The sequence below is a fragment of the Taudactylus pleione genome, unplaced genomic scaffold (assembly GCF_031769625.1).
Source record: "Taudactylus pleione unplaced genomic scaffold, aTauple2 ptg001339l, whole genome shotgun sequence".
Lineage (NCBI taxonomy): Eukaryota > Metazoa > Chordata > Amphibia > Anura > Myobatrachidae > Taudactylus > Taudactylus pleione.
The window spans coordinates 1,095,327-1,115,161 of NW_028285739.1; the positions used below are offsets into that span (position 1 = coordinate 1,095,327).

General features: G+C 45.7%; 1 protein-coding gene across 1 annotated transcript in view; it reads right to left on the reverse strand.

Annotated features, from left to right (window-relative positions):
* Positions 1-19,835, reverse strand: part of EPHA5 (EPH receptor A5) — a 360,920-nt gene that overhangs the window by 44,353 nt on the left and 296,732 nt on the right. Inside the window, exon 8 of the mRNA XM_088463302.1 lies at positions 15,889-15,994. Coding sequence (XP_088319428.1) covers positions 15,889-15,994 — 106 coding nt within the window. The remainder of the gene's footprint in view (positions 1-15,888; positions 15,995-19,835) is intronic.

The following is a 19,835-nucleotide window of genomic DNA, read 5'->3' on the forward strand; positions in this document are numbered from 1 at the left end:
GGCTGGCCTGTATGCAAATCACTGGTCATAGATAGCCTATGGCAAGCAGGGGCGGGTTTTTAATAGGGACATTATATAGGGGGCTAGAAGTGTGGGCCAAAGCCTCTTTGTTTCCAGATTTCTGGTCAGTAACAGAGATTGGCATTGTATAGTGTGTGCTGATTGCATTAGTACTGTTTAGTGATTTTTTCTTTTGTTTCTTTCTCCCTATTCTTCTGTCATATTCTTTTCTCATTCCTTTCTGTGTCCCTCACTTTCCTTTGCCTGTCAATTTTACATTGGTCCCTGGTTGCTGGCCACATCCCCCTCACCTTGGATCATGCCCTGTCCCCACCGCTGCGTGCGACCTCCTGCCCGCTTTGCACAGCCTAATCCGAGTACTTCCGGAGCGTTGCTGGTCGGGGGGCAGAGTCCACTGCGGCGTTGTGGAGTGGCCGCAGACCCTCCAACTATACCGATTTAGCCGGTATAGTACCTCTTTTTAAAGGTCTGTACCGGCAAACTGGGGCTGTACCGGTGGGCAGGGCCGCCAGTGTCCCGGGCCCGGACACTAGGGGGGCCCATCCGTCACTGATACTACTGCCCGCTATTACCCCCCTGACAGACAGACAGTGACAGCCCCACCCCCACCGCTGCACAATAGAGTGAGTAAAGTGACTCGTCATGAGTCACTTCTCTCTCAGAAACCCTCCCGCTCCGCCTCCTTCCTTACCTATTGGCCGGCGTTCCCTCAATAAAGTTTTCCTCTGATCACTGAAGCCGGCGCGGCGTGACGTCATGTGCACTCCGCATCGGCTTCAGTGATCAAAGGAAAACTTTATTGAGGACACGCTGAATGAGAGAGGAGCCGCAGTGGGTGTGTGGTGTTGTGTGAGGAGCCGCCCGAAGCAGACAGAAGAACGTAGGAGCGGGTTAAGGTAAGCGTGTCACTTCTCCCAGAGCCCTAGGCCATTGTTTCTGAATTCAGTCGATAGAGCACAGCCCCCTGTGGACACGCCCCTTTATATATAACCACGCCCCCTTTTGAATGCAGCCACGCCCCTGTACCGGGTTTGCCCTGTGAAATGGTGGAGGGTATGTGGCCGATGCCGCGGATGCGGCGGCTGTTACTTTGGCGTTGCATTAGCTGGGGTGCGGGGTCCACGCCAGTGTCGTGGAGCGGCCCCTGCGGTGGATGCGACAGATGCTGCTTCAGGCACTGCGGCGGCAGCGGAACGGAGTCTGCGCTGGTACCTGTCCATGCTGAGAGCGGGCCCGGCCGTGGCCACCGCTGCTGGTTCATGTGGTCGCGGGCGGGTGCGCGCCACATCAGCTGAAACAGGCGCGCTCTCCTGTCCACCCCTCGGGACACAGCCGCCGGTAAAAGGCAGAGGTCCCGACAGGGGTCACAAAGCACCATCCAGGGTGCCTGGAGGGTCTCCTTCAAGTCAGGGCCTTCCTGTTCCTCGCTCACAGCGGGGCGCCCGCCATGTTCGTGAGCAGGGGGTGGGGTTTAATCGGGGGTCAGCCATTTTGCAGGGAGTGTGCTGCAAACTCCTGACTCCATGTCTGGGGGCAGCAACACAGTGGCCACTAGTGTGGTAGGAGCAAGTGTCCCTAGTTTACACAATAGTGACAGGCTGGTGCAAGCCCAGGCAGCCCCTGCAGTGTTAGGTATTGCTGCCCCTCCCCCCATTACCACGCAGCCAGAATCTTCAGCTATTGCATCTACATTATCAACTCTGGCTGCTGTTTTTGCTCCATTTTTAGAAGGTGCGCCAGCAGGTTCTGTTCCTACCCAGACTGTATCGCCTGATACCGTTAATTCTGCAAGGGGTCAAGGGGGGTCGGATGTACGTCAGTTGGTGCAGGCATTAAGAGCTGTCGCACCTAGTCTGGTTCGGCAGAGTTTAGTGACTGCCGTACCCTCCCCCCTTATCAGTCAGGGCGCTAGTCAGGCCAGTGCAGATCTTAGGTTGCCTGCCGCAGAGGTGGCAGCAGGTGTCCTCCCTTTTTCAGATTGCAGGGTTGAGGAAGGGGAACTTGTTGACGAAGATGCCGGTGAGGAGCCGTCCAGATTTTCCTCTGATACTGAGACATCGGAGGCTTCAGGTGGGTCTCTCTCGGACTCTATTGTTTTGACATATTCTTTCTCTTCCTCTGTATCTAAAGTGGACAGCGCTGGCAGAGCGCGTAAGTGAGCTGCAAAATTGGAGGCAAGGCGAGATTCGAGGCGAAAGGCATCGCACCCCTAAGTGTAAGCCAGTTGAGAAAGGGTTGGAAGGTTCTGCAAGAGTACACTGTGACAATACCGCTGCGAGGTTTAAAGGCGACTTGCCGCACTAAGATCCGCAAGGGAGACTATGTGGATATTTTTGCTCTTACAGAGAAAGCGTAGAAGGCGCTTAAAGCGGCTAGGGCAAAAGGCGGTATAGGTTTGGAAGCATTCAAATCTTATAAAATTGGTTGGCCGGTTTTTGTGTTTTCTCTGCTTGTTACTTGGAGACGCGTCTGGAGGAGCACCTGATCGTCATCAGGTATCTGCATTTAATTCACAGCATGCAGCTATCCTCCGGGAGCATGGCTTGGCGCGCTAATGATGAAGTATTTTGTCGCAAGCAAGATGGCAGGCAGGTAATGGACCTAAGGTGGAAGGAGGTGTGGCTGGAGGTCACGCAGCCTTCGCGTCCTGCCTATGAGGGGTACAATGTGAGCAAAGCATCTAGTTCGGTTCGACAGGGCCAACAGCAGGCATCTGGGGGCAAATGTTTCGCTTTTAATAATGCTACCTGTACGCAGGGACGAAAATGTCGTTTTCATCACCTCTGCTTGTGATGTGGTGGCAACCACCCAGTTTCCAAGTGTTTCAAGCAGGATGCCCAGCAGCAGCCTCCACAGCCAGCAAATGGCGCAAGTGCTAAGTAAAGCTCCATCCCCTGTCCGTGTCAAGGCAATGGCAAAATGGTTGAGTTGGTACCTGGATTTGCAGGATGCTAAATTTTTGTTAGAGGGTTTCAGTTTTGGTTACCGTTTACCTGTTTGCAGGGCTGTCGAAACGGGTTCACCTAGAAATTTTAAGTCTGCATTTGAGTTGCCTCACATTGTGAGGGATAAAGTGGCTGGTGAGGTTGGCGTCGGGTGCATGGCGGGGCCTTTTGCTGAACCCCCCATTAGGGATCTTTTATTTACCCAGTGGGCGTAGTTCCCAAGAAAATTCCAGGAAATTACAGGCTCATTCAGCATCTGTCTTATCCGCCAGGTTCATCAGTAAATGATGCCATACCAGTTGAGGTTGCCTCGGTGGTGTACCAGTCTTTTGATGATGCTTTGGACGTGATTAGGTGTTATGATCCGGGTGCACTGATGGCTAAGATAGATGTTAAATCAGCATTTCGTCTACTTCCTTTGTACCCGGAGTCATTAGAATTTATGGGTTTTCACTTCGATAACGGATATTACATAGACAAATGTTTTCCTATGGGGTGTTCTGTGTCCTGTACGTTTTTCGAGCGATTTAGCACCTTCCTACACTGGTGCGTGGAATTTTCTTGTGGTGGTCATGGGATAGCCCACTATCTCGATGACTTCATGTGTGTTGGCCCTTCTGGTTCGGACAGATGCAGTTATCTTTTGTTTTCATTGCAAGCGCTATTTTTTCATTTTGGAGTTCCCGTTGCTGCGGACACAACTGAGGGCCCTTCCACTTTCTTGTCATTCCTTGGTATCGAGATTGATACCTCGGCGGGTTCTTGTTGACTTCCTCCCGATAAGGTGGGCAAGTTGCGCAATGCCATAGCAGAGTGCACGGCTTCCAGTAAAATTACCCTGTGGCAGGCGCAATCCCTCCTGGGCCTGTTAAACTTTGCCTGTAAGGTTATACCAATGGGCAGAGTTTTTTCGCGTAAGTTGGAAAGGACCATGGCTGGAGTCAGGGGCATCTTAAGAGAGGAGGGGGCCCGTGTGCACTCACCATGCGGGGGCCCCTCCTCTCTCCATGGTGGCTGGCAGCCAACTGACGCGGCTGACCAGCCACCGGAGCCTTAGTAGACTCCGGGCACTAGAGTGTGGCCGGAGTCTACGACGCATGCACAGAATGCCGGTAAATGGCCACGGTGGCCATTTACCGGTGTTCTGTGCATGCGCAGTAGACTCAGGGCACACTCTAGTGCCCGGAGTCTACTGCGCATGTGCAGAACACTGGGAAAATGGCCATGGCGGCCATTTTCCAGTGTTCTGAGCAGCGCTGAGATCCGACGCTGGACCTCGGACAGGTAAGTTTAAAAAAATAAACGGGTGCAGTGTGTGCGGTGCGGAGCCCCCATGGACCCTGGGGCCCTTGTGCCCCGCACACAATGCACCCATTATAGATACGCCACTGGCTGGAGTCACTAAGCCGAGACATTTGCTACGTTTATCCTCAGAGATTAAGCGGGACCTGGCTGTCTGGGTCTCGTTTCTACAGGATTTAATGGCATTCGGTTGTGGATGTCTCCAGCCACTGACAATTTGCAACTGCAGCGGTTTACCGATGCAGCAGGAGCCACAGGGTACGGGTGCTACCTTGATGGCGCTTGGTATGTTGGATGTTGGCCGGAGGAATGGGTGGGAAGGGGTTTGACTAAGGACTTGCTCCTTCTCAAACTTTCCCATAATGGCTTCCTTGGAAATCTGGGGGGACCGGTTACGCAATCGCAGCTTGTGATCTGGTGTGACAACTGGCAACGCATGGCTTCCCTGCTGGTTTTGCGCTTGCTAGAGCAGCTGGTTCTGACATGTTTGCGCTATAACATCATGTTTAAGGCAAGACACGTACCGGGGGTGGAGAATGAGATAGCCGATGCGTTATCACGTTTCCAGTGGGCTAGATTCCGATCTTTGGCTGCTGATGCTATGCTTTGCCCCTCTTATGTATGGCAGGTGTTCAAGCCGGCATTGAGGGCTTAGCAGAACAGTCTAGCCCCCGCCACGTTGCGAGCATATCGTTAGGCATGGAATGAATGGGAAGATTATTCCCATAACAGCAGCCAGGCAGGTAAGAGTCAGCATCGTTCAATGCTTTCTTTTATTTGGAGTCTCCATTTGACTGGCAGATCCAGGGCTTCTGTGGTGCGCTCTTTGGCGGGCATTGCATTTTATTGTAAATTGAAGGGCCTACCTGACTTTGCTAAAAGTTTCCTGATTATGAAGGCTTTAAAGGGTTGGGCACGGGTCTCCCAGCCAGTAGCTGACTGTAGGAGACCTGTGAACACGCATCTGCTTCCAGTAGTATTAGGGGCAGTTCAAGCGGTGGCATTTACTACGTACGAGTCGGTTCTGTTTCAAGTGGCATTTTCAGTGGCATTTCATGACGTTTTGTGAGTATCAGAGCTGGTGGCATCTTCCAAATGGGTTGATGCCACCATGGTCTGCTTGGATGTCCTTGTGGGTGAGAGGTCTGTTCTCTGTCGGATACGGCGGTAAAAGACCGACCAAGCTGGTAAGAGTAGGTGGATCTCGTTGGGCCCATCTAGGGATGAACGGATCTGCCCTGTGGCACTAGCTACACGTTACGCTTTATTGAGGCCGGATGTTCCTGGTTCATGGCTAATGCAAATGGAAAGGACTCCGCTTACAACATACCAGTTTGGTTGGTTTTTGAAGCAGTGTGTGTCAGGTTTAGGCCTCTCGCCTCAGGACTTTGGAACGCACTCTTTTAGGATCGGTGCTGCAACTTTAGCGGCACCTGCGGGTTTCTCTGCGCCGGAAATTAAGGCCCTGGGATGATGAAAATCGGATAACTATAAAAGTTACATTAGGCCCAGTCGTTAAGGGGCACTTGTTTAAAGTCATGTCGCAGTATGTCATTGTTATGGTCATGTTCATGGTCCACTGTGACAATTTTGTTTTATATTCCTTGTCCATCCTACTTGGGATTAGCTACTCACCATTGCTGGCAATGGGAGTCTTGAGGGATTTTACAATTTTTGCCTGGACTGACAGACTAATTCAGCTATTTTCAATCAATTAATTCGGTCATAGTCTATCCCTCAGCAGGTTTTTATTTTACCTCTTGCCGAGATCACCTGTTTTTTCCCGATTTTCCCCCACCCTTACTTTCCTTTGTGTCTTTTTGTATGTCTTAGCCACTTCAATTAGTGAAGTTGGCAACCAATAGTAAATGTTTCTTTTTGGCAGATACTCACTGATTTAATACCAGATCCTCACTAATACACCATAAATGTTATTGTTTTTGTGACTTCCTAGCCCATTTAGGAGGCAACAACTTGGGACAGAGATCCACTTTGGAATTGCGAGTCGATATATAATCAATGATTTGGCGAGGGTGCTGTTGGCCTGGCCCTCTTGTAAACTCGTAGGGTTAGGAATTTTCCTGCTATAGATGAGGCTTGGTAAAATCTTAAGTTTGCAGTAGCTAAATTTGTGGTGGCCAATGATGGTCATGTCATTCCCCATAAGGGTATTCAATTTTGTTTCAGTTATCTGCATAGGGCTGACGGGGTCCATTTAACAGAGGAGGGTTTGTCATTGTTTGTTGAGGATCTATTTAGGGAGTTGGTGTTGTTGGGGTAGTTCTTTGTGTGGTGGCTGTGCGGCGGTTCTATAAGCAGAACCTTGCTGTGGCGGGAAAGAAAAGCAGGTCACCAGTCCAGGTGCAATTATTTAGTTGAAGTGCGCTCCCTTTGTTGACTGGTAGTTGGTTGTACCAACCTAACGGGGACAGTATCATCACCCAAATGGGTGGGTAGTCAAGGTAGAGGGTGAGTGATACCTTTTGTTGAGTATATGGTTTATATTGTTATGTTTATGCACTCTGGGCGATCTACGCCTGCTATGCCTGTTGTTGTTTGTTTGTGGGCATTGCAGATTTGGCTGATTTCTGGCCGTCCTTTCTTTGCCACCATACATCCTTAAATAAATAATAAATAAATAAATATTGCTCCAATAAATCACCATCAAGTTATCTGACAAATCTACGTCTCAGTGTCTTTATTTTAGTAGGGGTAAGTGGTTTGCACACATGACACACCTCATCCGATAGAAGGTTTAACCAAAATAGATGCTTTTAAATTTGAATTGACAAGAAAAATAAACCCCAATCTTTCCCAATGTCCAATACTTATACTAATCTATTTCCTCTTTGTCTAAATGTCCAAACATTGGTTCTGTACGTCACTAGGAAAGTTTTTATGGTATTGATGAACATGTAGGACTGAGACACAGCATGTCTTGAATGGGCAACCAAAAAATAAATAAACCTTGTTTAGTGGCATGCAGCTTTTAAATATCTAGCACTGAGAGAATACCTTAAGTACAAGCATGATTGCCATGTAAATTTATTAATATACATTTCAAACTTGAGGAAACTCAGCTATAAAGATGTACCCCTCCCACTTGTTATCATAAATCGGTATTATGTAAATTATTTGTAGGCGAGGACAGATGCACTGTTGACAACATGTGCAAGCGTGTAGCTTGTTGTCATAGGATGTTGCTCAGGAGCCCAAGGAGATTGCTCGTACCTACAAATGGTATCTTTACAGTCTCATTAATGGTCATGAATATTCATAACTAACTACATACAAGTATGTGAAGTGAAAAGATGATAAAAAATATTAAAGATGCTATAAAGCTATACTATATGGTAAATATACCATCAATTTATTTATGTGCTGTCTGTACAGAGATGTGTGTGTTAACATATAATCTTTCATGTTATGTCCATATACTCCATTCATGCTTCCTTCAACACCTCTGACTTTAATTGGATGGATCAACCAGCAAAAATAACAACAAAACAGAAAAATAATAGAGCCTGGAGCTATTGTCTGCTTCCCCTGCTCTTTCTACGCCTAAGGTTGAATTGTTTTTCATGCTTTACAACCTTTGCATACAATGTCCAATAATACTTTGCTGCACAGGTGCATACATACTGTATATCATATTATAACTATAAAAATATATAGAAAACTACAAACCCCAACATAACATGACTTTTTGTACGGCCTTTTAAATGAGTATCTGCAATACGTCTTAAGTCGTACAGCATTTAAAAATATGCAGAAAACACCATGCAGCAGGCTGAACACAGTAAATAACCAGTGATGTATCTATAATTGGTGCAGGGTGTGTTGAGCATATAGGCCCTTGAGTTAATGGGGTCCATCCACCATGCACCCAGACCACAAATGGGTAGCTGCCACTTACCAGAAATATGGTACATGCACAGAAGATAGCACAGTCACTTGCACTGTACCAGAGTCTTTGCTATCCTGTGTATAGCTCTGGTCTGGGTGAGCTGCAGAGCCAGATAAAGGGGGGTAGGGACCCCCCGGGCTTTCATTGCAGATGCAGAGCAGGACTGCACTGCGAGCTGAGAAGAGGAAATGGAGGTGGAGTCAAAATAGGGGGTGGGTCTACATGGCATTGAAATTGAACAGCATGGGATAAAGAGGAGGAGCAGCAGCTGCAGATGGTATGTACCCAGAGTGGACTATCCAGCAGCCAGTCTAGAAAATAAGAGGGACTCAGGGAGGGGGAACACTATATTGTATATCTGCTAATACAGTAGCACTCAAATGTACACAACTCACCTCACCAGCAATCTCTGTCCTGAAGGTATCAAGTGCTTATGCGATACAGAATGACCCCAGAGTCAGACTCGGCAGTGCTAGTGTGCCTGTGTGAACAAAGCTGTGGAAGAAGAGGGACAAGGGCCGAGGGATTCAAAAGGATACATACTCGCGACTTGGGACTTCTTCCCATAGGGAAGGGGCGGGTGTGCGGGAGCAAATGCCATCTGAAGATGGCAAATACTCCATTAGTCAAGCTCTGAAAACATTGCATTTTCAGAGCTTGATGAATGTAGGCCCCCATGCCAGTATATCTTTCTCACTGTCCCAATAATAATGTCAATAATGGGCCACATCAGGAATGAAAGGTTACCTTTATGATGAATGGCCCCAAAATATAATTTCTACAAAGTAGATGAAAGTGTTCTTATTCACCTGCTTTTGTAGAAATTAAGTGATGATGAATAGACCCCTATGTGTGTGACAGTACGCATGGGCATATGTGTTTGACTATATATGTACAGTATGCATAACCTCCAACCATCCCTATTTTGGCAGGACAGCCCTGCTCAACAGGTACTGTCCTGCCCCTGGGCTGTAGTGTCCCACTGGGAGGAAAGTTAGGAAGGGAACTCTCTCACCTGCTGTGCGTGCATTGCTGGGAGCAGCCCAGCAGCTGAGGAAGCGATGTACATGCCCTTAGCATGAAATGGGGGTGTGACATGAAACCATGCCTCCTTATCATGTGCGTGCCAAAGGCTTTAAACAAGGACCCAGTCCTCGCTTCCGAAATGTTTCTCTTTAGGGCCCCTATAGTCTTAACTGCCCTTAGCCCCCCAAAGCCTTAATCCAGCTCTGGTGATAGGGGGCCCCTCTAAAAGCTTTCACACAAGCCCCCTCAGTATTAAAACACACCTAGAAGCAGTATTATTGTCCATTATTAAGAGTCATTGGCCCTCATTCAGAGCCGTACGCTCTGAGCAGAGCGCACGCTCTGAATGAGGGCCGGGCTCCATTTTCATGTAGCGTCCTCTTGGACGCTCGTATAGCTGTGGGTCACCACCCACAGGCTATACGAGCGTGCATTGTGATGGTCGAGACCATCGCGACCATCGAATTTGCGAGCCGGAGCCTGCGGTTGAGGTTTTCAACCGCAAGCTCCGGAGTGATTTTGGCTCTATCAGAGCCAAAATCACTCCCACTGACATCACTAGTGATGTCAGTGGGCCGGCTTCTGACGGGAGGCGTTCCCGTGGGAACGCCACCGTCAGGGAGGCACGCCCACCAAAGGGGGCGTGCTGTCAATCAACATTGACAGCACGCCCCCTTTGATCGGACACAACGAGCGAAGGACTTTCCTTCGCTCGTCGCGTCTGGCGCATGCGCACGACGGAGCTCCCTCCGTCGTGCGCATGCTCAGTCCATAACATCGACCCACTTGCGAGCGGACAGCCGCTCGCGAGTGGGTCTGAATCAGGCCCATTGTTAGTTAATTTAAAGTAATGTCAAATTATACAGAATATTGGACTCTGAGAATCCGGAACAGGTGGCAACTTGTCTACAGTCTGAATAACTGCCCCATAGCTTACTGTGGGCCTGATACAGATTTGGACGCTATGCTGTGTGGTTGGCCGATGCTTTTTGTACTGCAAATGAGTCTGATTCTCACTGAGCATGCCTCGTGGTGGCTTACCAATGGTGGTCATAGTGAGTATTTGGACACAGATTGATTGGCAGTCAGTGTGCTTTTTTGGTATATCACCGTGGGGGGTGACTAGTCAAACGCGGGTGTGTTGCGTGCATTTTGTGGGTATGTCACAGCCAGTGACTGCATCTCTGTATGAAGATTCACCGGCTCTGGTGGCTTCCGACGGACATTCTAAGCAGCCATAAGGTTGCTCAAAAGTTCAATGTGCGACCGATTGCGTGTCTTTGTACACAAGCTGCAGATGACAGACGCAGCTGGTGGGCATCTCTGTACACTTTACAGCGGCTGCGGCATTAGCATAACGTCTTAGTACTGCTGCATACAAAGACACAGCCATGGCGGGACCAGCGTCCACCTCTCAGTCAGGCACTGTATATCTAGTATTATATCTATATGGTATCCTGTATTAGCAAGCACTATGATGGTTTTTAATTGTAATTATATTATTTCCTACAATTTCCATAGATATAAACAAAATAAAAAACTAAACCATCAATATAGAGAAAGAAGTATACTCCCGATATAGACCAATTCATTGTACAACTGTGAATATGCATTACGATTGCAATCATTAATGCCTGTGATTTCCTGCAAGTCAGGACCCAGTAGTCACAATTTATGCTAATACATTTCTATTTTGTCTTGGTCGACCCCAATTATCTAAGTAATTACTAAAGACTTTCTGGAAAGACAAATTAACCATCTACTGAGTATTTCGGTACAGTCAGCTTGACCCTTGCAGTGGCAACACTGCCTAAACAGGGTTAATAAATAATCCTATTAGTTTGGTTGAAAGTCTAAGTGACCATATTTTAATGGGAAATTAAAACTTATTATGAAAGAAATTAGAAAATAAAAAATATATTAGAAAATAAAAGAGCTTAATTATGAATATTTAGATTGTGCAGAGGAAGATATAGTTTGTTTTCTATACATGACAGCTATAAACAATGCAATGTGCACTTTGTGGTTTGAGAGTGGATTTATTTTTGGTTTAATATAAGAGGCAAACTTATAAGTGTAATTATTGCATTCACTTCATCATAAGCTTGTATGCAAAAAAACATTGTGAAAGTAATTTAAGTATTATCTTGCAGAACATTACAATACTTACATTTTATATATGCCTGAATCAAAAGTTACAAGGTTTGGCAAGAGAGAGATTTTATACAACTATGGGTATATTTACTAAAGTACGGGTTTTTAGTAGTGGAGATGTTGCCCATATCAACCAATCAGATTCTACTTACTGTATCATTTATCTAGCACCTTCTAGAAGATAATAGCTCAAATCTGGTTGCTATGGGCAACATCTCCACTTCTAAAAACCCGCACTTTAGTAAAGATATCCCCCAAGTGTCCTAGTTGTATACACAGCTTTGCAAATATACTGCTCCCTCCCCCCCATGTTCCTCCATGGAAACTTCTCCTGGGAGACGGAAGAGCGTGCAGGGGAGATAGCAATATGAATTTAACGTAGACAAGGGCCGGGAAGACTATATATATATATATATATATATATATATAGTGTACAAACAGTATGAATATATACCCTATTTTGGAAACCCCAAAAGACTGCACAGGGACAGTGTATTAATACAACAGCTGTCCCTGAGAAGATTATTGCTAAATAGAGGGGTTAAGTAAAAGAAAAACATTGTGTCAATGTTGTCCGAAAATATTCGGGCTAATATAGACAACACTGGTGCTGAATAGACCCCTCAATGTTACCACTTAAGCTCCCAATAACATTATTAAATACAAAGGAAAATGAAAACAATAAGGTACAGTTTTATGTTTCAGTAAATACTGTGAATACAGTAATACAGCTCTTGAAGTATTTATCAGTAACCAATGACGTGTGGTGAGGTACATGGCTGGGGAGGCACCAGGGGCGCCGAGAGGGGGGGAGCGGGTACAATTTACCCGGGCTTCCAGGGGGGCCCAGCGGCGGCCCGAGTCTGGCGCCGACCCCCCGTCCCTCCTCACTATCTCGCAGAGTCGCAGCAACCCAGCAGACAGCGTGTGCTGGGATGAAGTGGGAGATTGCTGTGGCTGCTCCGCTCCGTGAGCAATCTCCTATGCCTGAGGGGGGGAGCAATCACACGTCGAGCTACGGGGTCGTGGCCACGCCTCCCGCGATCAGGCCATGCCCCCCTCTACCGGGACCCGGCGGCGCTCTCAACGGCCCTGGGAGGCACTGGCTAGTATCAGAGCCAGATTTATAGATACATATATGAACCCGAGGGTTCATGTGGGCATTATACAAAGGTGTGGCAGTATATAGTGCTGGAAATTTGCTGTGTTTTGATCAAGGATGTGCAGAAAAGATAGACAGGGGAGGCAGTGCCTTGCGGAGTACATCCCACCACACATCGCATTGTTACTGATCGCATATGCACTAACCCATGCGATCAGCACCACAAAGGACAGCTCTTCCGATAAGAGCTGTACTTTGCGATCAGCACTGCACCGTTTATGACCCGGGAGTCCATTTGCGCATGCCGCGGGGTATGCTGGGAGGGATCCGATCGGATCACTCTTATCAGCACGATGCGGTAGAAGCCCATAGGCTTCTATAGGATAATGCCAGCAAAAGCTGGCGTTACCCTCCGCATCGGAGACCCGGCGGCCAGCCAATGATACATATGGAAAATACAGTAAAACCTCGAAAATGTGGTTTTTACCGCATTTTCCATTTCGTACATCTCGGCCTTAGTCTGACATATATTGAAAGTTAGAGGATGAAACTAGAATCGCTAGACCAGTTGTGTATTAGTAAGACTGAGCTGGACACAAGACAAAGACAAAAAGCTGTCTATTAGCTAGAATAGCTCAATTAGTAGAGCAGCAGCTCTAGGAGTATTGGCAGCAACCAATAAAGGCGGCAGCTGAAGAGCTGAACTCCCTGATTTACTCAACCTCACATTGTAATAATCCGGGTCTGCACTGTGGAGAAACCAGGGCTGGCTCAAGGGGTATTCGACCTGTGCGGTCGCACAGGGGCACCACCCATACCAGGCGCACCCCTCCCCAACAATCCGATTTCAGCAACCCGAAGTGGCCCGTGTGAGTCCGGCACCGCAGCTGTGTGGCGGTGCCGGACTCCGGAAACTCTGAATGGATGCTGCACGCATGCACGCGATATCCATTCAGTGACAGCAGAGGGGCTGGGGGAAGCCCAGGTAGTGAGGCTCCCCCCAGCCTGACGTTATTTGGAGGCGGGCACGCCTTCTAATAACGTCATGTAGGGGGCGTGGCCTATGGTAATTAGGTCACGCCTCCATTTAGGTCACGCGGCTTCGCCGCGCGTGTAGATAGGGCGCAGGTAAGAGGGCAGGCATAGGGTGCTCCGGCCCTGGGAGAAACATAGATGAACAGACTGTTGGAGATGAAGTGGCGGTGTGCATTTAATAGGTAGCTGTGTATGTAGTGCAAAGATGGTAAATGGTAGCAAAGAGCAATGCTCACAGCCTAGTCTTTAATGTTAAAGTGCTGGAAAGGAAAAGTCTGGGCACATGGAAATAATATAGGGGGGTTCAGCCAATAAGTTTGGGGTGTACTGACAGATAGGGCAGTCCATAGGCAAAACCCATTAGTCCAACTGGAACCTTAAGGGCACTAATGGCCCAGTTGCAAAAAAACAATTTTTGGGTTTACTGACCAGTGTCAGTAATGAGATGGATAGGAAGCTATTACTTATGGCATGTTATTGTTGGCTGTCACTGGGGACTCCAGCAGTTAGTGAACTGCTTCGTGTGATGAAAGTAACAAGTTGGTATGATAGGAGTGATGGCTTGTTTTTGGTCTACTCAACGGGGTTACCACAATATTGCTCATACTAGTTGCATGTGAAGCATGCAGCAATCTTCTCAACAGTCGGGAATATCATTCTTAAAACAGAAATGACTTGGCTAGTGAAGAATCTCCTAAGGGTCTGATAGAATACACAGCTAGGACCAGCACAAATGATGTGGCTCATTAAGGTGCAGAGTGAAATTTGTTCAAAAGCAGGAAAGAGACCTAACCGGGTCAGCATTTAAGGAGGCAAATATGACTTGGCACAACTGAATGTAGGCATAGCAAGTGCTCATGAGATACCATGGTGACAATATGCATAAAGGAAATACATTTCCCAACCACACATACAATGTTTTGCTGGCTGCGGGCTGAAGACATGGACTGATAATAATAACAGTAGCAGATCGTGGGCTGAAAGTAAAAGGGGGTAAGAAGAAAAAGTGCAGTTTTCAGATGACAGTTGCTGAGGCTGTGTACAGTAAGTATACACCACTGGGTCTATGTCCTGTGTTAGGTTTGAAAAAGGGAATTTGGAGGGAGGGTGAGCATACTGTATAAAGGTGTATACTGTACATGTTGACATCATGTATGTATTGATGAGAAGATGTTAGACATAAATCAAGTGCCAATATGTTGGGAATTGGTAAAAATAAACACTTACGTATGTATGTGTTTTCTGTTAGGCCCTTTATTCTCAAACACAGGGCCATGAATATTTCAAAAGTGTGCACTGTCATATTGCTATAGAGGTGGAAAGACCTAATATTACGCCACAGAAGTTGTTCTGGGCAAAATACAGTGTATTCAGTCTTGATATGGGCAAGATGGATTTTCTTTGAGTGGAGAGTTCATTTCTGAATGGAAGAAATATAATTAACTATAGATATAACTTGTTCACAGTCATTATGGATATAATTACCAGAGTATTTCTAAGGGTCGCTTTAGGTTGTCAGGGAGGTCGAAAAAAATCAAAACAGATTTGGTTGCTGATGGATGTTGGAAAGTCCAGGGAGACATTTAAACAAAACTGTAATAAAATGTTGTGGCCATGTTCTCTCCAATTCTTGGTGTGGTGTCAGTTAGTATAATTGTCATTTATTGGGTAGTGTGGACAGAGGAACAGGTTCTGTAGTTTCCCTGTCTATGGTCATATCAGCACTGCTGAGCACAAATAGAGTATGCTGGTACAATGAGTGTGGGCATTGCTAAGAACAGTATGTATGTCAATGTACCTGCCTTGAGGTATGACAGGCAGGAAAATGTTTATATTACTCTGGTATTTAACAGTCATTCATCTTAGGGTTTCCAAACTACAGTCTCAGGGAATCCTAACAGTGTATGTTTTCAAGGTCTCCTCACAGAATTATAAAACATGTATTTCCATTGTATTATCATAAGTCTAAATGCTAATTTGTGACCTTTAGTTAGATGTGTTCCTGACTCTAAATGAAGCCCATAATATGTTTTCTTACATTTAAATCCTACATGCAAATTCACCATTGTGAATTATCCTTTTATCATAATGTGGAAAAAAGTGGCATTGTAGGCATTTCTCAGTTGCATCTTACTGTACATCAATTCCATTTAACTAGAGCCTCCTGAGTGATCTGACTCTAGTACATGCTGTGGTCCGGATCAGCTGTCAGCATGGCCCCACTATACAGTGTAGAAGCACTTGTATTATTCTTATGCACTACATAAACCTGAGCAAGCAAGAGTCTCAATAGTTTAAGTCAGAATGTTTGTATTAATAAGTTGAATTGTTGAGCAAATAGAATGCAAATACGTTATCTTGTTTCAGCTGTAAAGGCAGAACGCAATTCCACATACCTTCCACTGAGAAGAAAACCAACAACTCCGGCCAGCAGAATAACCCCCAGAGTGACCGACACGGCAATTATAGGAATCTGGCTCTGATCACCGGTTGCTGCAAATGCTGAGTAGATAGGCAGAAAATGGAGATTACAGCTTCAATTATAAGCAACACACGGGCAGCCTCAGAGGTTTATGTGACTGCAACTTTTGCAAAACTGTTCAGATTAAAATTACATCTATGACAGGAAATTTATTCCACAGCACAAAATCATACTTCTACAACTATATCCAACAGAAGAGATATCTGAATTCCTCTATAATACAGAATATATAGAAAGTTGGGGTAAATGAAGGACAGCATGGATCTTCAAAGAAACTTCTTCCATGAAGACTATATATATATACAGGGCCGTAGCTAGGGTCGTGCGGCCGGTGCCATCGCACAGGGCACCACAGGTCAGGGAGCGCTGTTTGGGCCGGTCAAATTTCTGTTTATTATCATTCTTGCTTGTAGCTTCCTCTTATTTCATCCCCAGCATCTCCTGGCCTCTCCTATCTCTTCCCTGGCCCAACCCCTTAAAGCCATGGCCCTTTTTTGGGTGCAGTATGTCCCTTTGAAAAATGAGGGGGGCGCCAATGCCCTTTCTGGCACAGTGCACCAAAAAGTCTAGTTACAGCTCTGTATATATATATATATATAATATATATATATATATATATTCCAGATGGGTGGCACTCCCATGTATAAGATAATAGTCCCAGGTGCCCTCTGCAGATAGCCAAACAGGACATCAAATATAACTCCAGTTATGGCGGCACTCAGGTTCACAAAACACGCATAGTCGCAGGTATCAATATTATTCATACCTGCGACTATGCATATTTTGTGAACCTGAGTGCCTCCATAACTGGAGTTATATATATTAGAGATGAGCGGGTTCGGATTTACTCGGTTCTTTTCGCTTCTTTACCACAAGTTCGGATTAGTTCGGATTTATTTTATCGGCTATCCAAAACACGTGATAGCCGATAGCCAATAAAATGCCGTTTTGAGATCCATATAAATCCTAATATATATATGACCGCTATCAATATATATATATATATATATATAATCATCCAGAGTGTGTTCAAAACAGCATTGCATTTTAGTAAACAGGGATAAATGTACAAACATTTTGGTGTGTTCATTTCTTCACAATCACCAAGGTATAGTAAGAAATGAAGGATAATAAGATATGATCTCCGAACTATCAAATGAATAACACATATAAAATATCATGTAAAGCATGCCAAAAAAGTCACAATACTTAAAAAAATATATATAAAATACACTGAAGTGCCAAAAGTCATAGGATAATGCATTCTATCGTGTAGGACTCCCTCTTGCCAAGTGAAGTGCAGCAACTTGACGTGGCATCAATTTCACAAGTGGACAGAAGACCTCTGACCATTTGGATAGCTTCCCAAAACTCCCTGATATTTGTAGATGAAGGATCTTGGGTGTGAATGGACCTATCCACCACATCCCATAAATTCTCAATTGGGTTCATGTCGGGCAAACGTGGTAGACACACCATTCACCAGAGCTCTCCAGAATGCTCCTCGAACCAATTCTGGACATCTTGGGACTGATGACATTATCCTGCTGGAATATTCCATTGTTGTGGAGGTACATGAAGTCCATAAAGGGATGGAAATGGTCATCAACCAATGCAACATAGCAGTTACCAGTCAATGACGTACTCATGCTGACTTGCGGTCCCAAACCCATGCCACGTGAATACACCCCACACCATTATGGAACCGCCACCAGCCTGGACAATGCCTTGTTGACAATTATGGTCAATGGCCTCATGACGTATGCGCCCACACCCGAACCCTATCATTAGCCTGAAACAACTGGAACTGTGACTCATCGTATCACGCCACATGTTGCTGATCTTTCAGGGTCCAATTAGTGATGTCACAAGCCCAGATGAGGCGCTGTGTCTGGTGTCATAGTGTTAACTAAGGTGGGTCTTCCGCTCCTATATGCAATGGAAACTAAAGAACACTGCACTGACCTGCTGGATATGCATCTGGTACCTTCTGCATTGAATGTGGATGTGGTTTGAGCCAGTGTCGCTTGTCTGTTACTACAGACACAGTGGCGTATCTATAATGGGTGCAGTGTGTGCGGGTCCAGGGGGGCCCCGCACCGCACACCCTGCACCCATATTATTTTAAACTTACCTATCCATATTCCCGCGGTGGCTGTCAGCGCTATGTAGAACACCGGAAAAATTACAACCGTGCCCATTTTCTGGTGTTCTGCGCATGCGCAGTAGACTCCGGGCTAGCCCGGAGTCTACTAATGCTCTGGTGGCTGGCCAGCTGCTTCAGTCGGCTGCCGGCCACCGGGGGGGAGAGGAGGGGGCGTCCGGGGAGTGCACACGGGCCCCCCCTGCACAGACAATTCTGGTCAGACTCCACTGGTTACAATCATTAAGCACCCATGGTCAGCCACTGCGCTGTCCATGGTGGGTGGTAATGCCTTCCATGAAGTGTTCCCAGTACACATGTGGCACCATAGATCGAGGAATGTTGAATGTCTGCACAACTTTGGAAATGGAATGTCCCCTCTGTCGGGCACCCACTATCATGCGCTGATCGAACTGTGATAATTCACGTCGCCATGCCATGAGCATCCTAGCCGGTGTTCAAACTGACTCACGAGATGTCAGATTACAACTGATGCAGGTCTGGGCATTTCCAAGACATCAGAGTTTGTTGATGCCAGCTACCATTACCTTTACATATTGCTATGCCATGAATTTTGGCACTTCAGTGTATATAGACAGGCACTAGCATCTGGACAGATGGTGGGAGAAACGTGAGGTAATTATCATTACAATATCAAATAGATTTTTGTGGAGAAATCCCTTAATGATGGTTAATAAACACCAATGAATATTATTTATTAATGAAAATAAAAAAATAAATAATAATAATAATAATATGGATTAAGCTACTTTGCACATATATTTCTGGAGTAATATTGTAACCCCTATTCCTGTCCATCCTTACTTTATTAAAATAATGTTTTTTAGGGTAGATACACTATTGTTGAAGGAGTTGGAGATTTATATTCATATTCCTACAGTAGCATGTTTATTAGTAATACTGCCCAAGGCCAGTCAGTGAATTCTAATTTCTGGGGCACATACAGTTCTCTCCTTTCTAACTTGTCCCCTTCAACTATTTATTTATATTTTATTTTAATATGGATACCAAACACTTTGAACTGTTTCATTTCATCTGAATTAGGGATCTTCTTCTACTAACAAGCAAATTGCTTTGCCATCTAATAATGTTTTCTGCTGCATTTATTTAAAATTGTTTAAGTTTAGGGGCACGTGTGCAAATTATGGCACACAGAGCCACGAAAAAGACACTTCATATCACATGCACCTGCAGTATCATTTTAATTGCTATACTATACTATATCTATTGACAGAAATATTACGTTGCTGACTACATATTTCAGTATTGTGAATTTACTTATTTATAAAATACAAAGGGGTCAATCCGAGTCACTTTACGGTGGCACTTTACAGCAGCCCAAACTCGCACAAAAGTACTCGTAGCTACACATAGGGCTCAGAACAAAGTTGTGCAGATTCGGGTTCGGAGAGTACCGCGAGGGATGCGAGATGCGGTGCCGTTGCCGGCGTTTTAATGCCGTGGTAACGGCAAGTCGCACCTTTTGTGGCTAAATGGATTGAACCCAACATGGTGACTTTGCCTTAATGTATTTTACCGTGTTTACAATAGCCAAATATTAATTATCACTTTTATACATATACATTTAGTTTATTTCTCCTAAACAGAATATCAAACAATCAAATGTGGCACATAATTGCAAAGCTTGTATTGTATATCAGTATTTTCTGATCATTGTGTAAAACAATCATTAATAA